Genomic DNA, 22,924 nt, shown 5'->3' with positions numbered 1-22,924 from the left:
ATTAAGATTCCCCGATCACTGAGACAAGAGTTGCTTATTTTGTAACAAGACTACATACAAAACAGAACAGTTTAAAAATCTTACAATCTTGAATTTTACCATGTCTAATAATTAATAATTCATACAATTATATCAGTAAACTCCAAAGACTTTCAGAAGACAGCAGGGTCACGGCTGTAATCTGAACGATTCAAGAACAGGAACCATTTTCATTTGTGTCTTCATTTTAGGGTTTGTGCACAGAAGAGAAGTAAATGAGCATATAAAGGTGTTAAAGGACCAGTGTGTAAGATTTAGGGGGACCTATTGGCAGAAATGCAATATAATATTCAGTATGTTTTAATTAGTGTAGAATCACCAGAAAATAAGAATTGTTGTGTTTTTGTTACCTTAGAATGAGCCCTTTACATCTACGTAGGGAGCAGGTCTTCTTCTACGGAGCCTGCCATGTTTCACTGCCATGTTTCTACAGTAGCCCAGAATGGACAAACCAAATACTGGCTCTAGAGAGGGCCTTTCACATTTTTTGCGAGTTTTGCAGCCACCATAGCTTCTCCTACATGTTTGAAAGGGGAGGGGGAGGGATATTCAGTTGGTTGCAATCTGCAGCCTCACCGCTAGATGCCACTAAATCCTTCACACTGCACCTTTAAAGATTCAAATTCAGGATATGGTCTCACATTAACATTTTTCTTGTTTCCTTTCACCAGTGCAGTGCCCATTCACAGTGTACCTGTTCGGAACAGGACGATTGCTTATTATTTCTCAAGAACCGCATATATATGTATCAATTGACAAACGTATGAATTAAAACAATAATTAATTAATAAACTAAATGGTTTAAATCTAGACAGAAACTTCACCAGTGGGACTAAACTGAGGTTGAACTGTAGAAGCAGTTTACAGCCTTCCATTGGTGGATTTTGTTGCAAATCGAACGTGTCTGCACTCCTGTTAGCTAGTTTTACTGCCTCCGCCTGTTTGTCTGTTTTTTCTCCTGTGTATGCTCGTTCGTCTCTCTCGGGCAGTTTAACTGAGTGGTTCGTGTGCCTTTGTCCCACTCAGCAAGTCAGGGCCCAGAAGCCCCACCCCGCTGTGATGTGATGGTGTTTATATCAAACAGCCCCCACTGCACAAAAAGTTTATTAAAACTGTCGCAAGTCCAAACAACTTCACGCTCAACAATGCACTTCCTTGGGTCGTCAGCAGTACACCCACCAAGTGTGAAGTCGAGTCAGAGCCCAGAGGCCCCACCCCGCTGTGATGTGATGGTGTTTATATCAAACAGCCCCCGCTGCACTCAGACACGGGTATATTCAAAGTTTATTAATGGTAAATGTGTCACATGTCCAAATTGCACCAAAATTCAACATTGCATGTCTTTGGGTCCCCAGCACCTGCTAAGTGAAGTTGGTTGGATGAATGGTTCTTGAGATATGCAAAGGACACACATACATACAGATAGACAGATTCCTTGCTTTTTAGTTAGATGGACTGCAGTGCCCGTTCAAAACATGTCTGAGACATCCTGCAGTAAGTCTTGAATGTACATGCCAACTTTCATTCACAGTAGACAGTTCAACAGTAGAGCTTAAGTCTTCTTTTTCAAGTCATTAACACTACGGATGTAATCCCACCTTTGACCACAATGTGGTTTGCAATGGCAGAGTGGCGCTGTCCGTATTTCCACTCGTTGACTCCACAGGCAGAAGAAGCAAATCAACAGTGTTTATGAGGTATTTTTGTATATTTCTCAAGAACTGCTTATCCAAACAACTTCACATTTGACACTGCACTTCCTTGAGTCCCAAGCAATACAAACGCCAGGTGTGAAGTATATCAGATGAATGGTTTTCAAGATATGCAGAGGACAAACATACATACAGAAACAGACAGACAGAGAGAGATTCCTTGCTTTATAGTTAGATGGTTTCACGTTCACATTTTTCTTATTCCTTTTTCATGTATCAACTATGTAGATACTGCCCAGTAAACAGCAGATTTATGATAGTGGTTTTTCTCAAGAGTGGTAAAGTTTGGTGAAATTTGAAGAAAGATGCGAAGCAAAGAAATGAGCAGCAAAACATATCACACTTCACTTCCTCCCATGTTTGTTTTTATGTCTGATGACAAAAAAAATCACATAAAATACTTCAAAACTCAGATTTAAGTACAGCTGACATGTACTCTGCATGAAAGGAACATCTGACCTGAACTATGTGCAAGTGGCCTGGAAGGAGAAAGCAGCAGCAGCTGGGACAGAGTCACCTTGAACTACACACACTCTCTCTCTCACACACACACGCACGCTGACTCACACAGAGAGCAGGGCTGAGGTTGTGTCTGGTCAGGGAGCTAGAGGCCAGAGGTCACATTCAGCCATCTGGGAAATGTAGTCCAACAAGTGTCAGAGATTTATCACACTGACTGGTCATCTGGTTTATCTGACTGACTGAGAAACAGCCCGAATGTCTGACTCATAGTTGCTGTTTTCTGTTTGTCTGTTTTTTTTCATAGTCTACTGAAATATGATTCTAGTTGATATTAAATTCCATTTCATTTCTTATAGTGTGTCGTATAGTGTGTGATCTCCTTAGCGAATAGCAGATTCAATAGGAAAACACAGGGAAACATGACATTGCAGCTGCTTGCCGTCACCCTTGTTAAATTTTTAAGCAGTCACCCATAGGCATGATTATCATTAGCATAAATTCAGTGAGCACCCACTATTTTTTATTTGTTTTTTTCCCGCTAAAAATGAAGAGAAATGGCTTGTCCACTGCTCATTTGATTAAATTAGAAGAAGTCTGCGTCACAATGTCCACCACCACTTTATGTGATTATTTTATTGTTATGAAAAGCACATTGAACTGCATTTTGATGAAATTGTGCTATATAAACACAATATCCACTTTCCTCTTTGCAGTTTTTCTCTAAACAAAAAGGCTTAGTATGTGGAACGAAACACAACGAAACAAAAATGTTCATTATGTGCCGGGGAGCCTCTTCACCGTTGAGGGCAACAGCAATTTCAAGTTGTTGCACTATATTTTTTCAAAGAGGACCTGGCTGGAGAGAACAAACAGTTACAGACAAATATTTTACAGCAATAAAATGAAAGCAAAACACAATCAATGTCAGAAGAAGAGCTATGATTTTTTTTTCTGTGTAACTGCTTTAGTCCAACAGCAAAACAGCAGGTTCAAAGACCAAAACAAAACTGCTCCTTATTGAGTGTCTCACATAAAATATTAAAGCTTAATATTGAGCTTTTGCATAGAGTTTCATAGAAAAATAGCGTACATAAAGGCAGTTTTGCCTTCATTCAGAACAAAACAAAACGTCAAACCAAAACCAAGAGAAAAGCTCCAAGCGCTTTAGAGATATAACTCTGAAACCCCTTAACAAATATTTGATAAAACTGAGCTCTCTGTACATGACTGTACCGTATCATGATAGATTTAACAAGGAAATATGCATATATCAGATAATTATCATGACACCCTCTGTAAGTTAAGCAGTTTACGTGCTGAATCTTAATGACAACATTCCTCCGAGTCTACAGTCAAAATCAGGCCATGATCATTTCAAGGTTATGTAAAATAATGTAGTAACCCCCCCCCCCCCCCCCCCCCCCCAACAAGCCACATGATAAATCACTGTCATATGTGAGGTACCTGTATCTGGTTACCACCCATAAGTGATCAATCAGCATAAAAATATTAAGGAGGAAGGCTCGGACTGGCAGCTGATTGGTCGAGCTGAGGTGGATGGTGGCATGATAGATCGCGGTGTCTGGTGCTCTGGGCTGCTGTATGTGTGTGGTCATGCATGCATGTGTGCATGGTAGGATTTTTTTTTTTTTTTTTTTACCATATGCATAATTTGTAAGAGACGGAATAACCTTTCCTCAGAGGAAATCTCGCTGAGGCGAGGTAACATGTACGACTGTCCTGTGTGTGGAAGGTGTGTGTGTTTGTGCTCTTCTCTGTTCTTCTATCGAGTCATCGTCCTTCTCTCTCCTCGTTTTACATCCACTCCACTATTTTAAACACACCGAATGGCCTGATAGCTCTGCATTGTAATTGTATATTTCACTGCTAACACAAATATCTACGGTACCTGCATAGGCAAGGAAAGAATAAGAAGATAAAGTCACATTCCCTTATAAACTATAGAGTATATTTTTCAAAATATTTCTATTTTAATTTTTAATTTATATATTCCTCTAACATATTTGGACTTTTCTGCTATCCAAGCATTAGAGGTAAAAAGGTTTATAAGAGACTTGATAGTCAGTCTGCTAATGTCCAGGACTTTGAGAATCTGATCAAAGGATTTTTAACAAATAATTGATGCATTAATTCTAGATTGAGGTTTGAGAGCTGAAGGTTGTGTTTCACTGGGCACAAAAAAATGATACTTCTCTCTGCTGTACTGATTTATGGTGTAGATATCAATTTTGAAGCATTTTAAGTAAATGCTTTATGACCTTGGCTTCTTGAAACAGAATATTTTGGTTTCAGATTGCTTTAGGGCTATTTGGAGCACTCTGATAGAGCTGACTGTTCATTTATATGGTATTAGCAAATGTTAGACATACAGTATTGATAAAGAACATCTATCAAATTACTACTAAGCCTGTATAATACATATGTCCATTTATTGCATCCATGTAAGTTTTTTTCCTCATCTGAATCAAGGATTTCGGGATAGAAAGTGTTGCATGATCATACGCAGTAATACTATATGAGTATTGAGTGCAAAGTTAAACTGCAATACAGTTTGGAAAATAAGCTGCTGGCTCTGCAAAAACCAACACTAACTTCTTATTTAATGTTTAAAATTCCGACAGCGCTCACTGGGAAAAGGGCAGTGTAAAATGAGACCACATATTCCTGTTACACACTGCGGTAATTAATATGTTCCTTGACTCGTGTAATTAGATTTCAGAGGTTCCCACATAGGAATTAAAACAACTGTAACACTGAGAACAGGTAATTGATTTAGAGTTACACTTACATACTGCAGCTGTGGCCTTAATAATACTACACACCATCCATCAGTGTAACCTGGCAGCTGCAAAAAAAACCAATTCGGGGTGTACGGAGCTCTTCAAATAATAGTGCACATGTTTATTTTTATTCTATTTTTTTTTCTATAAGTATCAACTGTATGCAATAATAATATTATGAATGAAAAGAAGGTTACTTTTACACTCAAATCTGGCAGCTTCCCTTCACTGCGTGTTATGTAAACTCACTAATATAAATGCAGGGTTGCATTTATATAATATATAATAACAACATAAATGGCATTTAAGACAGATTTGCACACATCAAAACACTCATACACGACCAAAGATGGAAGACTAAACAAAAACATTATCCATTTAGTTCATATTCAGAGTCAGAAAAACTTTATTGATCCCCTCAGGGAAATTTATATATTATACATTGTCCAAATATATGGTCTCTATACATTTTCTTAAATTGAATAATAGTTGAAAAACATTTGAAAGGATTCCTTAGAGAATTACACAGTATGACTACGCACAGTTTATACATCTGCTTTAATGTAGTACATACATACTGGGTTTTAATATAATATTTCCTTCTGGGACCTTTAACATGCTATCTTTACTATTTAAGCCATCATTCAAATTGTTCACTTTATGACAATAGAGAAACATCTCTAAATATCTCATTAAGTTGCTATTTTTGTATATAATATATAAAAAAACACCACAACTGTAGATTAAAACAAAACTCAGTTTCCTCCGATCTGATGATCACAGTCCTCTACTGTACTGTTGATCATGGAGTAGCGTCACTGCAGCAGTTAGCAAAGGTCAAGTTCCTTCACAGCTGCATCAAAACATTATCTGAACTATTGACCTTCTGGTCATAAGATCATATTTCTATTAGACATCTGTACCCTTAATTACAGAGTTAGTCATTGACAGCAGCTTGTATGAATCCAGTCCAGTGGAGACAGACAGATTGTTTTTGCAGCCAACTTTGACTGTAATGTGCTATGTGGAAATCTTACTTTTATCTAACATCATTAAAACATAAGGTGGTGTTTTTTTTGTTGTTTTTTTTTTTTTTTTTACGGATGTCTGGCTCTCTCTCTTTCTCTCTAGATTTCTCCTTCTCTGTCCCTGTTCTGTTTTATTGATGAAGGCAGTGGGGACTTTAGGGGATGCCTGTTATTTCAGCTCTAGTTCCTTTGCACACACACGCACACACACAGACACACACACACACACACACACATTGCTGGCCTACTTTCCCTTTCCCTTTTCCCTCTGGACAGGTTTGGAACTCTGTGGTCACAGAGACAGATCACCGTTCCGACACACACACACGCACTCAGACTCACAACATACACAGAAACGTATAAATGTGCACAAACAGACTGACACACACACACACAAAGATGTGTATAATTGCAGACACACACAGAAAGGCATATACACACACAGACAAGGTCATGAATTAATAGTGCAGGAAAACAGTCCTCAGCTGTTTCGGCTCTTACTTACTACGACAGCTCTCTGTTTGCCTCTCTGTCTTGTTTTGTCAGGTTATTTAATCTCAAACTGTTTATTATAAGTGTTGAGTTGTTGTCAACAGTTGTGAGAAATGTGAAAGATGTCATAACAAAAGTTTGTTCTCTATTTCTTATTTGGAATTAATGTGAAATGTATGGTGAATATTCAAACATTTCTTACTGTGTAATTATTTGTCTCTCTGTCTGCAGAGCGTTGTTCGACTACGATGGGAGTGCGTCAGATCTGAGCGCGCCCAATCAGGCTCTGCCATTTCACTTCGGGGATATCCTCCACGTGAGCAGTGCTGGCGAAGAGGAGTGGTGGCCAGCACGTCACCTCAGCCCCCCACCCCCAAACTGCCCCGAAGTCGGGGTCATCCCCAGCCGCAGGAGGTCAGAGTTTATTGATTCTTATTTCTTAAACAAAATGTTTTTCTTTTTTTGAATCGCCATGTGTGCTGATGACTCTTGGAGGCATAACTTTAAGTAACAATCTGTGGCATTTTCATGCAAACTGTTTTAAAAGAGTAACATGACACCCCCTGAATATCTTGTTTTTGCTGGCCTCCGGTGGTTCAACGTCTCACCTAGTTGCAGTGATGTACAGGTGTACTGCAGGACCCTGTGACATCACTGTTGGGTGTGGTCAGAGGTGACTATCAACCAGAGAGAAAAAAGTAAAACCTCTAAAAATCTCAATCTATAAAACACAGTTCTGACAGCTCAACCTATTCTACTCGATCTGACCAAAGGCTCCTATATACTTTGTGATTTTAGATTGTTCCAGACAAAGTTGGCAGCCATGACATAAATGTGGTGAAATCAATCAAAAACAGCAGTACACCGACAGACGATTTAAAGCTTCGGCAACGCAAACTGTGTCTAATTCTAACAGTGTCAGAAATTTAGAACCACATTCTTACAATGTGACTGCTTCAGCAACTCATGCCTACAAAACAACCTATCAGGATATGACAGGAAATTATTCAGAATCCACTGGGAGCACAAAGTGACTGCTAAAAACATATTTACCTCAAACTCATGTTGCAAAATCAACAGCTCTCTTTTCCCCGGCTGCGACGTGTCCATACTCATCTGCTCTTCCTTCTTTTGAGTTTTTCTTATGTAGACGTGACAGCACCACGGGCAAAGCTTGTTTATTGCTCGCTATATTCTCAAAACACGAGAGCAGTGCAGATGGATGAAATGAGTCGATGACATGCCTCTGCTTGCATTCGTTTTTTTTTTCTGTTTACATCGTAACGCTGCGGTTCACCCAGCATTCATCACGCCACCTGACATGCCTCAAAACTGATCGCCACCAAGATTTTATTAGACCTGTCTCGCACAATGTGGCATGCAATAAAAGTGTAAGATGACGTCTATATGTGGCATACTAAACACTAGACCAAACTGTTGATTTCCAAGTGTATGCTGTCACTGTACACTTGAGAAATGTCACTACGATAAAAAACAACATGGTTGTTGTTTTGTGGAAACTGTCAGTGTGCAAAAGATTTCAACAGTAATTGGTTTCCATTTACTTTGGTCTGTCATTTTTATGTTGGGCTCAATAACCGCAGGCATCATCGGCACGTTGAATCTGCTGAATTTATGCCTGTAATAGAAATATAGCAATAATCCCTCCTCTCACCTCTCTCTCCCTCCTTGTTTCCTCGGTGGAGGAGGTGACAGACGGATGTTGATAGGTTTCTGAGGTGGGAGGAGGAGGAGCTGATTTAGAACCATTCGTGGCACCGAGGGAGGTGACGCGGAGGGAGGGAGGGAGGGAGGGAGGGATGTGGAAAGTGATGGAGTGGAAGGAAGGAAAGTGAGGGAGTGTTAAATTGACAGAGAATAAGTGAAAGAGGGATGGAGGGATTAGAGGCAGCAAGAAGTGAGTGGGAGTGAGCAAATAGAACGTGGGAGGGATGGATGTGAAGATTGTCATGGGTTTGGGCGATGGGGTATTAATAGACTGAGGTGTTAGAGTAGAGGTTGGGTGAGAGAATTTGGGCTGTTAGAGGCTGATGCATCAGGGGTAAAAGGAATAACTGTTAAAGTAAAAGGATAATATGACTTCATGTATTATAGACCGAGCTTTTAGAATATGAAGTATAATAGAAGAATACCAGAAGTTATAATATGCGGGATCGTTAGAGGTTGGAGAAATATAAGGTCTGATGTGAAGAACGTGAAGTTAATTAGTCTTTTGATAAAGGCTGTCATCTGATCTCAATAGATTTCCTGTCTGGCTCACTTGTCCTCCTCCCTCTCTGTCTCTCCTCTCCTCTGCTCCTTTCCTCGCCCTCTCTTCTTCTTCTCTTTTCCTCTCCTTCTCTTCCTTTTTCTCCTTCGCTATCTGTTTCACCTTTTTGTCCTCATCTCCTCCTCCTCCTTCTTCCCCTCCTCTTTATGCTCAACTGCTTCTCCTTCTTTCTCTTTTACTCCTTTTACTCCTCCTCGTCCTCTCTTCTTTCTGCTCCTCACTATCTCCTTCCACTCCTCTCCTTATATCCTTTCCTCCGCTCTGGTCCTCTCCTTTCCTCTCTCCACTCCTCCTGAGATAGAGGAGGAAAGCAGAGACAGGCTGGGTAGAGAGGAGAGGAGAAGCAAAGACAACTTATTTGCCGAAGCAGAAGTGTAAATGCGCTCATATGAAGGTAGTGTCGGGTTGTAAAGCCTTTCAGAGCCGACTTGTCATCAGGGATTAAAACCAAAGGAGGCCTGCAGTCCAGCATTTTTCCTTTAGTTATTACTATAATTTCTGCTGTGGACCACAATGCTGCTGGTCTGTGATTTTTTTTTTTTTTTTTTTTTGGCTGAATTTAGGAGATTAAAAACTGCATTATGCAAGATTTAGTATAAAAATGCATCTGGCTTTTCAACCCAAATTAGAAAATGAGGCTTCAACAGAGGAGCAGGTCCCTTAACTAAGACACTGGATATTCACCTGATTTAAAATTCAAGTGTTGGATGTGACCACCAGCAGGAAATGGCCCTCAAATCTAAATTTAAACTCAGGAGACAAACCTGTCTCATTAGCAGGACCTTGACCAAACCGTCTTTTCTACTTTATGTCCAAAGTGTTTTAATCTTGTCTCACTCTCATCCCTTTGCATTTAGTACAAGGTAATCACAGCACATTCAGATTAGCGGATATGAACATGCTATCAAGTTACGTAAGCTGTGGATATTAAAGTCATGAAATTCAATCAGCTCCCTCAGAAATCCCCAAATATCATAGCGCTGCTGAAATATGAAAGAGATTGCCAAAAAAACTAAATTCTAACATAATAAGCTGCAAAATAACCTCTTCAATAAAAGGTTATTATATGATATTTTCCTCTTTGATTGTATTTTGAAAAGTGAAAAGATATGAGGGGTTAAAGTAGTTCATTCCAGATGTTTTCAGCTGCATCATGGTGACTCTGTGTTTATAGTCTTCTAGACATGAGACGAGCTTTAGAGGGACTATCCCTCCGCAAATAGAACTGACCACTTAAGCACTGAATAATGTAGGAAGTTGCAGAAGAAAGTCCCAAGATGGATGACTGATATGCCTCTGAAGAACAAATATTTCCCTACATACCTGTTAATAAATATATCCTGCACAAAGGAACTTCTTTTTAAACTTTGTCTGAAAAACCAACACGTAAATACAGATTCAAACAGAAGCTATATTTCAGCTACACTTTTTTGTATTTGCCTCCATCCATGCTCTCTCTGTTCTTTGTTTTGGCGTCTTTTTTTATCTCTTAGCATTTCTCTCAGTTTTTTCTTCTTGTCTTTCCTTCTCACAGGGCAGAGAAGAAGGAGAGGTCGAGGTTAAAGACGGTCAGAGTGTCGAGGTCTCAGGACAGATCGGTGAGTAGCGACTTGTCACATAAACCCTAAAATTAGGACAGATTACATTCCCGTGAAAGTAACACAAAACCTAGGATTACCAGATAAAGTCTCTGTCACATTGTTTGTGTGCTTGTTTGATCAGGGTAGACAAACACACAGTTAGAGGAAAAAGTTATCTGTAAACCTTCTGCTTTTAGTTTGAAAAAAAAAAACATCAAATACATCAAACGGTTTTGCAGTCTTATCATCAGTCCGTGCTGTTCAATATAACAGGACAGACACGTCAAAGGAAATAACAAGTCTCCCTTTTCATCCAGAGCGTCGTGAGAATAAAGGTTGTTGCTGGGAAAAAAAATGATTAAACATTTATAGGTAGAGTGTTGTTATTCCCCGTGTGTCGTAAATAACACATGTTAGTGAAATTATAACAGCCAAGGGTCAATTAATACTTTCTCACAACTACAACGTGTCGTCTCAAAACACAAGACACTCTCGAGAATCTTCTAATAACACAAAACATGAATACCATATGTAATATCAGATTATCAGGTGAACTTCAGTTCTCAGATGAAAATAAATGAGAAGGTGTTAAGATGCTGTTAAAGCAGGTGCAAAGGGAGGTTTGACAATGTGTTATTTGCAGTGGAGAGTTGTTTTTTCCACCTGTCCATGTAACTGTTAATAACTGTGTTATTAATCAAATCGAAGTCATCTTAATGTGAGACCACAACAGCTAGTTATGTTAAAGATTAGTTAAATGTGACTTAATCCTATATTTAAAAGGTGTGACCACAAAAGAATTATTTTATTTGTTTGATTAGGGCAAAACAGAAGAACTTTATTTGTATTGTACATTTCATACATTGGGTAATTACAGAGTCGTGATTTCTGTCTCGACTGCAGCCACCTCCAGGGTACATGATGAAGATGTAAAAACTCCAGCAACACGTAGTACAAACAACAACTTTATTGTGAAACCGTAGGGTAAAATAAAGTGCTTTCTGTAAGCTATTGAGACTAAAACAACAGAAATAAAATGTTGAAAAACAAACAAACTAATAAAAAACCAAGAAAATAAAATAATGAAATTTGCAGCACAGACCCAAAAGTAACTCACTGTTTAATTAAGAACGGTGGTAGACAGATTACTTTATGGTGCTCATTTAAAAGTAATTGTTGAAATTTAATCCAAAGTACGCGCAGCACAGAAGCTAAAAGCATCTTTAACTTGTTTGATTTGAATCCTGAGAACAATAAGAAGACCTGAGTCAAACAACCTGAGAGGTTAAATTTGGATAATTTAATCGATTCTACGATACAAATGATGTGATTTTACTTTAAGTCCCCTTTATTTAGCATTTATAAGCAATATATAAACAGGTAATAAATAGTTTATGACACACTATAATGTAGTTGTAAGCAGATATAAGTGTGTATTAACAACTATAACTCCTCTTGGGGGCATCCACAAGTGGAGGCTGGTGTATAAACAGATAATGGATGACAATGTAGAAAAACACAGATGTAATGATATAAAATATGTCAGTATGGATCTGGTGTGATTATAGATGAGAACTATCAAGTTATTTATTTTAGTGATTTAAAAACGAACTCTTCGCCGGTGTTGAGATCGTTGTCATGACTCAAGCAGCGATGTTCTGAATTAGCTGTAAGTGTCTTGACGGCGTTTTCAGACAGACACAGAGATAGAGGTAAAAGGTAACTGTGCTGATATTGTGATAGTTATTCCTCTGTTTTATTTGGCAGGTGAACTAGTCAAGGTCCCTGTTGGCGAAGACATTTCTTTCAACTACTCATTTTTGAATGGTCTTTTTATGAGGAATGAACTATTATACTACTACCACCACTTAAAAATGTCACCTCGCTAACATCACAACATCAAATCTCTTAATAGCGCTAGATTTTAAAAGGTCCTTCTGCATGATGATTTGACAGATTATGAGTGAAATCAACAGATGTTAAATGATGCTGAATAACGGCTATGAGTCAACTAAAAATGTGTTTCATCACATCACGTGTTACTCGGAAAAGTGTAGGTATGTTAACCGTTAATTAAAGACTAATTAAAAGTACACAAACTGATTATTTGTGATCTAGACATTTCTAGTCTGAGTTCACAGGCGAGGCGACGACGTGACTTTAATCACACCTCTAAAAGCGTGATGATGAGAGACGAGACACGAGTCTAACGCGGGCTATTGATATCATTGTGTTGTCAGCTCTCTTTCTCACTCCCTCTCTGTTTTCCTCACACTATGCGAATCAGCAACTCTTCATTCAGCAACTCTGCATGGTGAAGACCTGATAATTAAAAGCGATCGCACACACACACACACACACACACACACACACACACACACCATATCCCCTGGCTCTGTGCTTTGAGAGACACTGCAATTAGTCTTGTTCTCTCTCTGAGTCTTGTGTGTGTAAAGAATAGAGATCCCATGGGCTTTCAAATAGGGCTTCTGCTGATAAAAGTCAAGATACTGTTGCGATCATTTTCGATACGATGATTAATACCCTCTCTCTCTCTCTCCCTCTCTCTCTCTCTCTCTGTCCCTTTGTGCAGGATCAGGATGATAAAGGTAGGTATTCTCTCCGTCAGTGACATCTGCTGGTCAGTGTATGTAACTCCAGCTCCTCCTAGAAAAACCATTTCACCTCCACCCTGGTCGTCTCTCTTTATATCCTCCTTCAAACTCTTCCTCCTCCTCCTCAGTTCTCCGTCTAGATGGAGAAAGAGGAGCAAGATGGAGAGTTGGGGGAGGAGGATGTACTGAAATGGATTCTGTAAAGTTTGAATTCATAACGCTTCTGTCTGGGACAGTTCAGTTCAATCAGTTCATCATATAAAAACATACATTTGTATTGACATAATTGTCTTACAAAGGAAGGGTGATGCCACGTAGCATCACAACAAATACAATCTGAAGAAACAGCTCCAGTCTAATGTGTAGATTTTCCTTTTTGAATCACCTCCAAAATTCATAAAAAAAGCTGTTTTTGGTTAAATGTCACATGTTACTAGACATACATTTCAGCGGCTCAGTCCTGGCTGAGCTTCAGTTTCCTCTAACAGTCTAAAGACATGCAGGCTGTACTAAACGGTCAAAAGTATGTGAGCACATCTGTCAACACATAGTTTGTTGTACTTGTGGTCCGGGGGCTGTTTTCATGGTTCTGGATAAGCCTTGTATTATTTCTCAAGGGAAAGCTTAATCCTGCAGCATACAATTATATTTTAGACAATAGTTTGCTTCCAACTTTGTGGCAACGGTTTGGGGAGGAGCCTTTACTGTTTCAACATGACAGTGCCACTGTAAACAAAGTGAGGTCTACTACAGGGTGAAGGTGTCTTTGGAGCTTGACCTGTGCTAGGGGATAAAAATCAGGATATTTCAGCCTCTGCTGCTTCGTTTTTAAAACTTGATTTTTTAATCTGTCTTACATGTCTCCCCATCTTGTTGGAGCAATACTAAATCACTGGAGTGTCCCTTTAAAATTCATTTATTACACTGGAGAAAGTAAAATGTTTCAAGCCCAAACTGGGTTTTTGTCAGGTACAGAGGAATCCTGTGGCGATTGTTGTACTTGAGTAATGAAGTAGAAATTTGAAAGAGAGGAATTAACGGCATTATGAGACTGTAACAATCCGGTGTCCACATACTTTTGGCCATACAGTGTAGGTTTTGTAAGGTGTTGTACAATGCATGCTGGATACGCTCCAGCCTCCAAATACAGAACATGGATGGAAGAACGATATTGTGTGGTGGATGCTTTCTCTAATTAAGTGTGTTAGTAATTTTTTGTATAAAAAGGATGTGTGTATGTGTGTGTGTGTGTGTGTGTGTGCGTGTGTGTGTGTGTGTCAGTGTGTGATTGTCTGTCTGTCTGTCTATGTGCTTCTGTACGTGTGTGTGTTGCTGACTCTGACCTGTCTTGTCCTTCCAGAGCTGGTAACCTCTGGCACCAGCGATAGTGAGAGTAGTTCCTGTAAGTCTAGACCCTCTTCTCTCTCTCTCTCTCTCTCTCTCTCTCTCTCTCTCTCTCTCTCTCTCTCTCACTCTCCGACACTACTCATTCTACTTCTTGTTCATTTTTGATTTTATTTTCAAACCTCAGCCACTTGAAGTTGCTGCCGGTTTGCGTGTGTGTGTTTCACTGTGTGTGCTTGTTTGTGTTTGTGTGTTGTGATTATTGTATTTTTATGTGCATGTGAGTGTTTGTGTGTGTGTGTGTGTGTGTGTGTGTGTGTGTGTGTGCGTGTGTGTGTGTGTGTGTGTGTGTGCAGGTTACCTTTCTCAGCTTTTCCAGAGCTGTTGAAGAGGTGTAGTCGAAAAGTAGAAAAGGGTAAGGGTGTGGGTTGTTGTCAATAATCCCACCTACTTTGCCTCTAAATGTGTCTATGATTTCTGTTTATCCAATCAGCTGGCCAGGAGGAGATCTTCCTTACCTACCAACCAGTCATGCAACAGGAAGGTCAGTGTTTAACTCCAAATCCTCATTTTATTTTAGTTTCTTAAGAATCATTTGTTTTTCTTTTATTTTCTAATCAATACCAGCATGCAGCATGTACTGAGAATAAAACACAACATATCTTAAGTTATGTATGGAAACTTACCTTTGATTTATAATAGCTGATTACAAAAAATAATAATTAATTTTAAATTAATTGAACTGCTGGTAGGTTTGTCATTACAAACTCATGCTGTGCAGCAAAACGTACAGAAAAAATCCACAAAGCTTTATTTTAAATTCTAGTGGAGATCCCAAACTTTCCAAAGATACCAATTATCATTCGTGTATCAATCAATGTAAACATGATATGTCTTCAATGAAGTGTTCAACCAAGCTAATACAAAATATTTAATAGTCTAATCTTAGAATTAGATGATTTTTCCAACCTTAAATCTGAAGTAATTTATTTTTTGGCCATTTGGGGGCAGCAAAACAAGCTGTAAACACATCACTGATGTTGTATCACTAATAAAGTTGTCATGGTTAAGTTGTGTTGGTCAAGCTGGTTAAGTTATGTTACGTTAGTCAGCAGCTGCCATTTTACACATCCAGCAGAAATGATATATATAATATATCATATCAACATTTATTTGCAATTGTGTTTCTATCTTCCTGATTAATGTAAGTCTAATATTCATTCAACTTTTAGCTCTGTTTTGGTCTCCACCAAATCCTGAGTGAAAATATCTTGCTTTTAGCTGCTAAAATGCTCCTCTATGTCCACCAGCTAGTCGCTAACTTTCTCTGGGTGATAGTTATCTATGAGTTTGTCACTACGAGCGACATGTTTCACATTACAAAAATATAAAATATCAATCACTGCAGGATTAAAGCTGCTTAAACAAAAGATGAAAACTGGATGTTAAGGGGTTAATTAGTTTCTATTTTCAAATGTCAGCATTGCTTAATTCGACTTAGTTTGTTTCTTGTGTGTGTGTGTATCAACCTGGTTTTGTTTGTTATTTCCCAGTTAATTACACGCGGCCAGTCATCATTCTTGGACCAATGAAAGATCGAGTCAACGATGACCTCATCTCCGAGTTCCCTGACAAGTTTGGCTCCTGTGTCCCACGTGAGTGTTTGAACTTCAGTATGCTTTCCAATAGTGACGTCTGAAAGACACTAAAAGATGCTGGAACTCATAAAATCATGTTTATGATACCGTAAGGAACACTGACACATCAGCTCAAAATGATGGTGTGTTTTGTCATATCCTTTTCAGTACATTTTTATGAACTCAGTGGGAGTCGACATTTAGCTATTATGAAAGGAGATTATATGAGGACAGACATCCCATGAAAGTAATATGAAGTGATGACTTGCTTGATAAGCAGCTTGAAAATAGAAACTGTAAAATGGTGGCTGAGAGAGGCCATGAATTAAAAATCAGTATCAGAATAAGATGTCATTCTCTTAAAAAAGTTCAAAGTTTAAAACCCGAAAAATCTTGAAAAAAAATGCCTTAAAAGTTTCTTTCACCAAACCTGCAAAAAAGCGAGCTAAAACAGCACCATCTGTACCTATTTACTATAGTATATAGATGAATTTGGTATGAAGATACATATATACATTCTGTTAATTTACCTGTAAATAATACTTGAATTTGATCTGGAATTTAAATGTATAATCGGAGATAATGTTTTAAACAAAGCTTTCTATGTATACATCTGTGTGCCTCAGATACAACGCGGCCGCGGCGAGACTACGAGGTGGACGGCAGAGATTATCACTTTATGTCCTCCAGAGAACTCATGGAGCAAGAGATCCAGGAACACAAGTTCATCGAGGCTGGACAGTATAACAACCATCTGTATGGAACCAGCATACAGTCTGTCAAAGAAGTCGCTGACAAGGTGAGACACACACACACAAAGACATGATGAGTGGAAGAGAGAACATGAGGAGAGAGGAGATAATACAGTACAGTGGGCAACGGAAACAGAGAGGAGTGATCGATGGAGGGTTGATGAGGACGGGATGCGCTGTCTCACTATCTGTCTCTCTCTCAGGGTAAACACTGTATACTGGATGTATCAGGGAATGCGATAAAGCGTCTCCAGATGGCAGGCCTCCATCCCATTGCTATCTTCATTAGACCAAGCAATGTCAACAACATCCTGTAAGTAAAATGAATAAACTATATATACAACGTCCTGTATGTGTCAATGGCAATCCTGACAATAGGATCGACAATATCATACAACTTCAGATTAGAGATTAATCTAATCTTATTAAGATTATTGTTAGAAATACTTGTAAATATAATATTTTGCTGTATTTAATTCACTAAGGATAAGCAGCTCTATAGTTTACTTGCAGTATGTTTAATTAGAAACAATAATAACTGCAGTCAGCTCTGCTTGTGATTGGTTAAAACGTTTAATAAGCTGCCTAGAGAGCACACTTGTCTTTGACTGTGCTAAACATGCTTATCATGCTTTTTGCAGTATGTTTTATGTGTTTTTTTGTCAATGTTTCATCTTTGTAAAATGGACTACAGAGATTTATTGAAGCATGTGTCAACTATATTCTTGAACTCTATAGTTTAAGAAGCCATTTTCAAGACAGGGCCACACTTACAATTAGACACATGATATCTTAAGATAAACAATATACACTATGAAAATAAAATACCGCCCACAATGCTTTGCAAGTAACAAATTCTACATCATTTAAAGTTATAGTGTCTAAGATTGATTTGGTGACACCTGTGGTTTTCATGGTACGTGTGGTTTAATACTACAGCAAACATTTGTTGAGCAGCTGTTAGAAATACAACAGAAGAGCAGCTGGTGCGCCTGTTTACAGCGCAGCCAAACAAACTCACTCATCCACTGTCAAAAAATACAGAAAAATGACTGTGTCTTATTTTGTTGACATGAAAGCCACCAAATGTTTCTCCAGTTTAACTCACGCTCGTTGAACATGCTCGTCATTATTAGTATCAAAAGAATAAATAACAACCTGCAAGTGACAAACAGAAGCTTCTGAGCAACTTGAGAGTGACACTGAAGCAGGCTGTAGCAATTAAAATGACAAATCCTTCTGTTATCCTGTTATGTATAATGAAATATTATCTCTCATGTTGGCACTTTTGTTCTTTCTCAAATTTAATAATGACAAAATATATTGACAGCACTCAGAGTTACTATGAAGTATGTGTAGACAGTTAGTTTGATGCAAGTTTAGATTCATGCAATAAAAGTTTTACATTATTGTCCTGCACCCTGACATTGAAACTCTTGTCTGTGTCCGCAGAGAGATGAACAAGCGGTTTACTGAGGAGCAGGCGAGGAAGACTTATGACAGAGCTGTCAAACTGGAGCAGGAGTTCACAGAGTACTTCACCGGTTAGTTATGAGAAAGCACACACGTGAACTGTATATACACAAGCTGACGCTGCTTTACCACATGCACATGAACCCATTAATGGTCTGATGATTTTTCTATGATGGAAACAAGTGAAAACAGGAACTACAGTTTTTTGGGTTTTTTTGACAGTTCATGACTTAAAGATATCCAGAAGTATTCCAACACAACTCTAATGTAAACAAAAGCAGCAACATTTTTATAAAAAAGGCTGCATTATTAAGTATATTTTGTTCTCTCAACATACTGTATATCATGGGGTGCCCAGTTAGCCTTGGAGTTAAGTAACCCTCCCCTTATTTCCTATCATCTCCCAACTGTATGCTATCTAATAAAAACATAAAATCAGCCAAAATATATATATTATATATAACAATACTGAATTTTTTTTCAAAATAAGATATACAATAATGAAACTGATGTACAAAGCACTAATCTGTGTTTCACTGTTATGCATTACATCAGTCAAAACTCTTCACATGTGACGAATATATACTCTAAAACATTCTTTACATATTAAATTGCAGTTTGCTTGAAATCACTCATTTATATCCTTTGTAGAATGATAACATGGTCATTATCATGTACTATTTTTGTTAAGCGAGCCAATCAAAAGTGATTCAGAAAGTGGCACATTGTGTTTTCACAAAGCAGACATCATGTTTGGTGTAAAAAAAAATTTGACAGACTTAACTAAAAGGTTACTTCTCCTTTTATGGAGATTTTGATTAAGGTTTATTTTTGTGCACACAGTGTTTTACCTGTAATTTTTTTTTTGTAATTTCTCTTTGGAGAGAAGTGAAGAAATATTTTACTAATTATTTTTGACTCTCTCTCTGTCTCTCTGCAGCTATAGTCCAGGGCTCATCTCTAGAGGAAGTGTATTCGCAGGTGAAGCAGATCATTGATGAGCAGTCTGGTCCGTACATCTGGGTGCCCACCAAGGAGCGGCTCTGAATAAACACACACATATTACATGTTCACACACATACACACACACACTCACACACATTACATTTTCAACACTTCCCACTTCTCTAATTTTCTATTATCAGCCTGCTTCCTCTCTCTCTTTTTCTCTTTTTCTCTTTCTCTCTCTCTCTTTTACACACATAGAGGTTCACACACACACATATTTTACACACATAAGCACATAAAGTCGGACGAGGCTGGGACTATCTGGGACTGCTACTTCCTGAAGTGGGAGGAGCTCATGTCTGTCCAGCAGCCTATCGGTGGATCTTCCTACAGCTCAGTTCCTTAATGTTTAAGGAGGTGGTTCAAATCAAGGCGACATGTACCATCATCTGATTTGATTTCATTATTGTTCTTATTATTGTTGTTGTCGTTGTTGTTTTCATATTAACGAAGGGTAATGCATTCATGTATGGGTTTGTAATGATAATATTGTCACCAAGAGGCAGACTTTTGCACGCTGTAGCTTTAAGAGCATGTTTTTGGGACAAAATCTTGATCTCCTTCCATGTCTGTCTGTCTGTCTTTCCTCATGGCATTGCTCCTGTTTAGAGTCTCTCTTGCTCTGTCTTTTTCTGTCTTTTCTCTTACATCCCATCACACCCTCTTTACATTACCGACAGGCTTTAAATATAAGGTGAAAGTTTAACAATGTGCCCTGGCATTTTGGCATCAAAGGTCAAAATGGAACTATAGTACAAACACTGTTTAGAAATATAGCAAGAAAATAATCATAAGCAATTTAGGATTTTTGTAATTGAGATACCTGCTTTCTTGTAACAAGCAGAAATTCTCACTCAAAACTGAAATAGAAAACTAAATTAGATTTCATTAAATTACATAAAGTGTAGAATATTCTAGCACAATTTTGTTTATCGTATATCAACATTAAAATGGTGGTAGAGTGTAGTTGGAGCCTTGGACCTGTATTTATCAAATTTCTGAGAATTACGCTTAAGAAAAATCTTAAAAGCTGATTTACGAGTAACAAAACGTCATCACTAAAAGTAAAGATGAAGACACATTTATCAATTTGTCACTCTTACTTATTGCAAAGAGTAAGAGTGACCTTTAAAAGCAGCTCTCAAGTGATCACAAGGATATACCCCTACACCTGCCCCATTTTTCAGTCTTCCTGTGATATTTAATTCTGCTATTTTTAATTTTTAAAATGTTCATTTTATTTGTGTGAAATCCGCAATATCTTCAGTAACAATTAACATATGAAATTAACAACGATCTAATATATTTTTAATGTATAAACGATGATGGGCATGCATGGAAAGTGATTGTAACTTGAATCAATTCTTGTTTGCACCCCTGAAAAACAAAAAAAGACATCCTATGAAATGAAAATAATGGGCTAAAACTACCCTATTTTGAATTATACATTTTGGTTCAGCTAATGTATTACTCATCATGACCAAATTATTGTATTTTTGTACAACCGCACAAAGTATTTCTGTACTACAGTTTACATTTAATGTTATTTATACAGTAGCTTTTATCCTTAAACTAGTGAACAGAACTGGAATAACTGATTGGTACTTTTATCTTTCACTTAAGTCCAAAATGTCTCTTTCAGCAGTTTGATAAATACAGGCCCAGAATCTCAGTTTAAGAAACTCGGGTCTGAATCACCCGAGTCTTCATCCCTACAAGGGCTTCTCTGCCTTCCCTCCTCTTCTTCCTCTTCCTTCTCTTCATCTCATGCCTTCATCTCTCTTGTCCTCTCCTCTTTCACGTTCACAGTGTGACATTTGTCGAGCACTCCCAGCATAAAGCTGTGTATCATCTTCTTCATCAACACTATCATCATGATCATAATCATCAGCATCATAGCTTTCCTTCTTACTGTAGTTGCACTAATGAGGGCTTGTTTCTTAAAAGCATCTTAGCGTGACAGAGCTGATACCGTCCCAGTGTTTCTGGTATATGGACATGTGACACATTCGCTTTTCTTTCAGCTAATTCAGTGATTATCATGCTGGTTTGAAAGAGTTAAAGAGGTCAGGGAACACTTTTTAGTAAAAATGTATTTGCAGTTATCTCATATTCTGTATGTCATGCTATTGTGGAGTATTTAAAGACATGAGGTGAACTCCGTCAGGACTGACTAATCAACTGCATTGGCTCTTTTTGAGTTTTTCATGCTGGTTACCAGTATATAACTTTGAGCCTTCAGTGCCAGTGTGCATACATGACACCTGGAACTAGACACATTTGTGACCTCAGCTATCCATATGTGACTCTGTGGTTCGGTCGCATACCTTTGGGGGAAAATCAAAACATTATATTTTTACCTATTGTTCACCAACAAGTTTTATTTTCAAAGGTATTTTCATGATCCCACAGATGTGTACTGTCGGCCCAGGAAGTTAAAACGTTTGGCCGAGGCTTAACCAACATTCACTAATGGAATGTGGAATGTGGGTGGACTTAAATGTACCATGTGGAGTTTTTGACCACTAGCAGTGCCATGGAGCAATGTTTTCACAAGTGGGACCCTGTTTTATTGGTATAACTCAAATGCACAAGAACAAGATCGAACTCACATCTTGACTTCGGTCTCAGGATGTATCGCTGATCGACAGTTGGTGGTTGATGTTCTTTGGGTCTTTGCATTTACACGTGGTATTAAAATTTTGTACTCATTTTCTCAGTTGTGCCCACATTGTGATCGGATCTCAATATGCACATTTGTTAGGCAGAGCCGGTGGACTTGTCAACATACAGGTCGCATCCCAATCGCCTTTCAATCACAATGCATTTGGAGCGCATTGATGTGCTTTTACTTATCCAGATAATGTATCCAGATACAGATAGCATCTGTGAGATCTTGAAAATACATTTAAACATGCAACTCTCTGTTGGATAACAGGTAAAAATGTTAAAAATTAAAAATGTTCCTCTAAGTTTTGCGTAGGGAACTCTCTCACATACTGAGTGCTGACATCATGATTTGGGCTAACCTAAAACACAACAAGGATCTCTGTTGTCAACCGTAACATTTGAGCTACGAAGATGCTTTTGGTAACACAGCCCCTGTATGGACCTTGTCAGCCACCCTCTTCCCATCTCCACCTTCAACCCCCGAGGCGACTGCTCCAAGCTGACTGGAGACCAGAGACACACAGAGAAGCCTGTTCTGCTAACAGAGTAGCTCTTAGACCCAAATGATAAATAGTTTTGACTACATGTGTATTGAAAGCTTTAATATGTCCCACTCCTCACAGAATATTCAGCTGAATTATATTTGTTTCCATCGATAATCTTCTGTGAAGTGAGTAGACAAGTGGTGTTTGTCAGTTAACAGAACTGGTCTCTCTGTATGACTCTGGCTGTGTGTCGTAGCCAGGGGACCATGCCACTGTCTGTTAGAGTAAAGCACCGATGCAAAGAATCTATTACAGAGATGGATCTATATCTAACATATTATAATATTTATCCCTGCTCTAACTGCCTATTTTGGTACAAAAAAAATAAAAGTCTTTATTGAGATTTACTGAAATCCCTCTTCTGATGACCAGAGATGATTATTCTTGTTTGCGTTGTGGAATGTGAATGAATGTGAATATGCTATAATAACTGTAAATATGAATATATTTTCCTTTACTTCCACCTCTACTGCCAG

The 22,924-nt window shown here is 38.3% G+C and overlaps 1 protein-coding gene across 3 annotated transcripts in view; it reads left to right on the top strand.

Annotated features, from left to right (window-relative positions):
• LOC137187451 (discs large homolog 1-like protein) overlaps window positions 1–22,801 on the top strand; it is a 118,025-nt gene extending 95,224 nt beyond the window's left edge. The window contains exons 17-26 of one of the 3 annotated variants that reach the window (XM_067596334.1): window positions 6,766–6,948; window positions 10,359–10,422; window positions 12,998–13,013; window positions 14,380–14,421; window positions 14,857–14,907; window positions 15,917–16,018; window positions 16,627–16,799; window positions 16,956–17,065; window positions 18,205–18,296; window positions 19,166–22,801. In XM_067596334.1, coding sequence (XP_067452435.1) covers window positions 6,766–6,948; window positions 10,359–10,422; window positions 12,998–13,013; window positions 14,380–14,421; window positions 14,857–14,907; window positions 15,917–16,018; window positions 16,627–16,799; window positions 16,956–17,065; window positions 18,205–18,296; window positions 19,166–19,272 — 940 coding nt within the window. In that variant the 3' untranslated portion in view covers window positions 19,273–22,801. Of the gene's footprint in view, window positions 1–6,765; window positions 6,949–10,358; window positions 10,423–12,997; window positions 13,014–14,379; window positions 14,422–14,856; window positions 14,908–15,916; window positions 16,019–16,626; window positions 16,800–16,955; window positions 17,066–18,204; window positions 18,302–19,165 lie in introns of those variants that run through there. The other 2 variants (XM_067596332.1, XM_067596333.1) reach the window with 2 other exon arrangements.
• Window positions 22,802–22,924: the final 123 nt, after the last annotated feature.

This window comes from Thunnus thynnus, chromosome 8, assembly GCF_963924715.1.
Source record: "Thunnus thynnus chromosome 8, fThuThy2.1, whole genome shotgun sequence".
NCBI lineage: Eukaryota > Metazoa > Chordata > Actinopteri > Scombriformes > Scombridae > Thunnus > Thunnus thynnus.
Note: the sequence above shows the minus strand (reverse complement) of the source record. Positions and strands in the feature narration are given on the sequence as shown.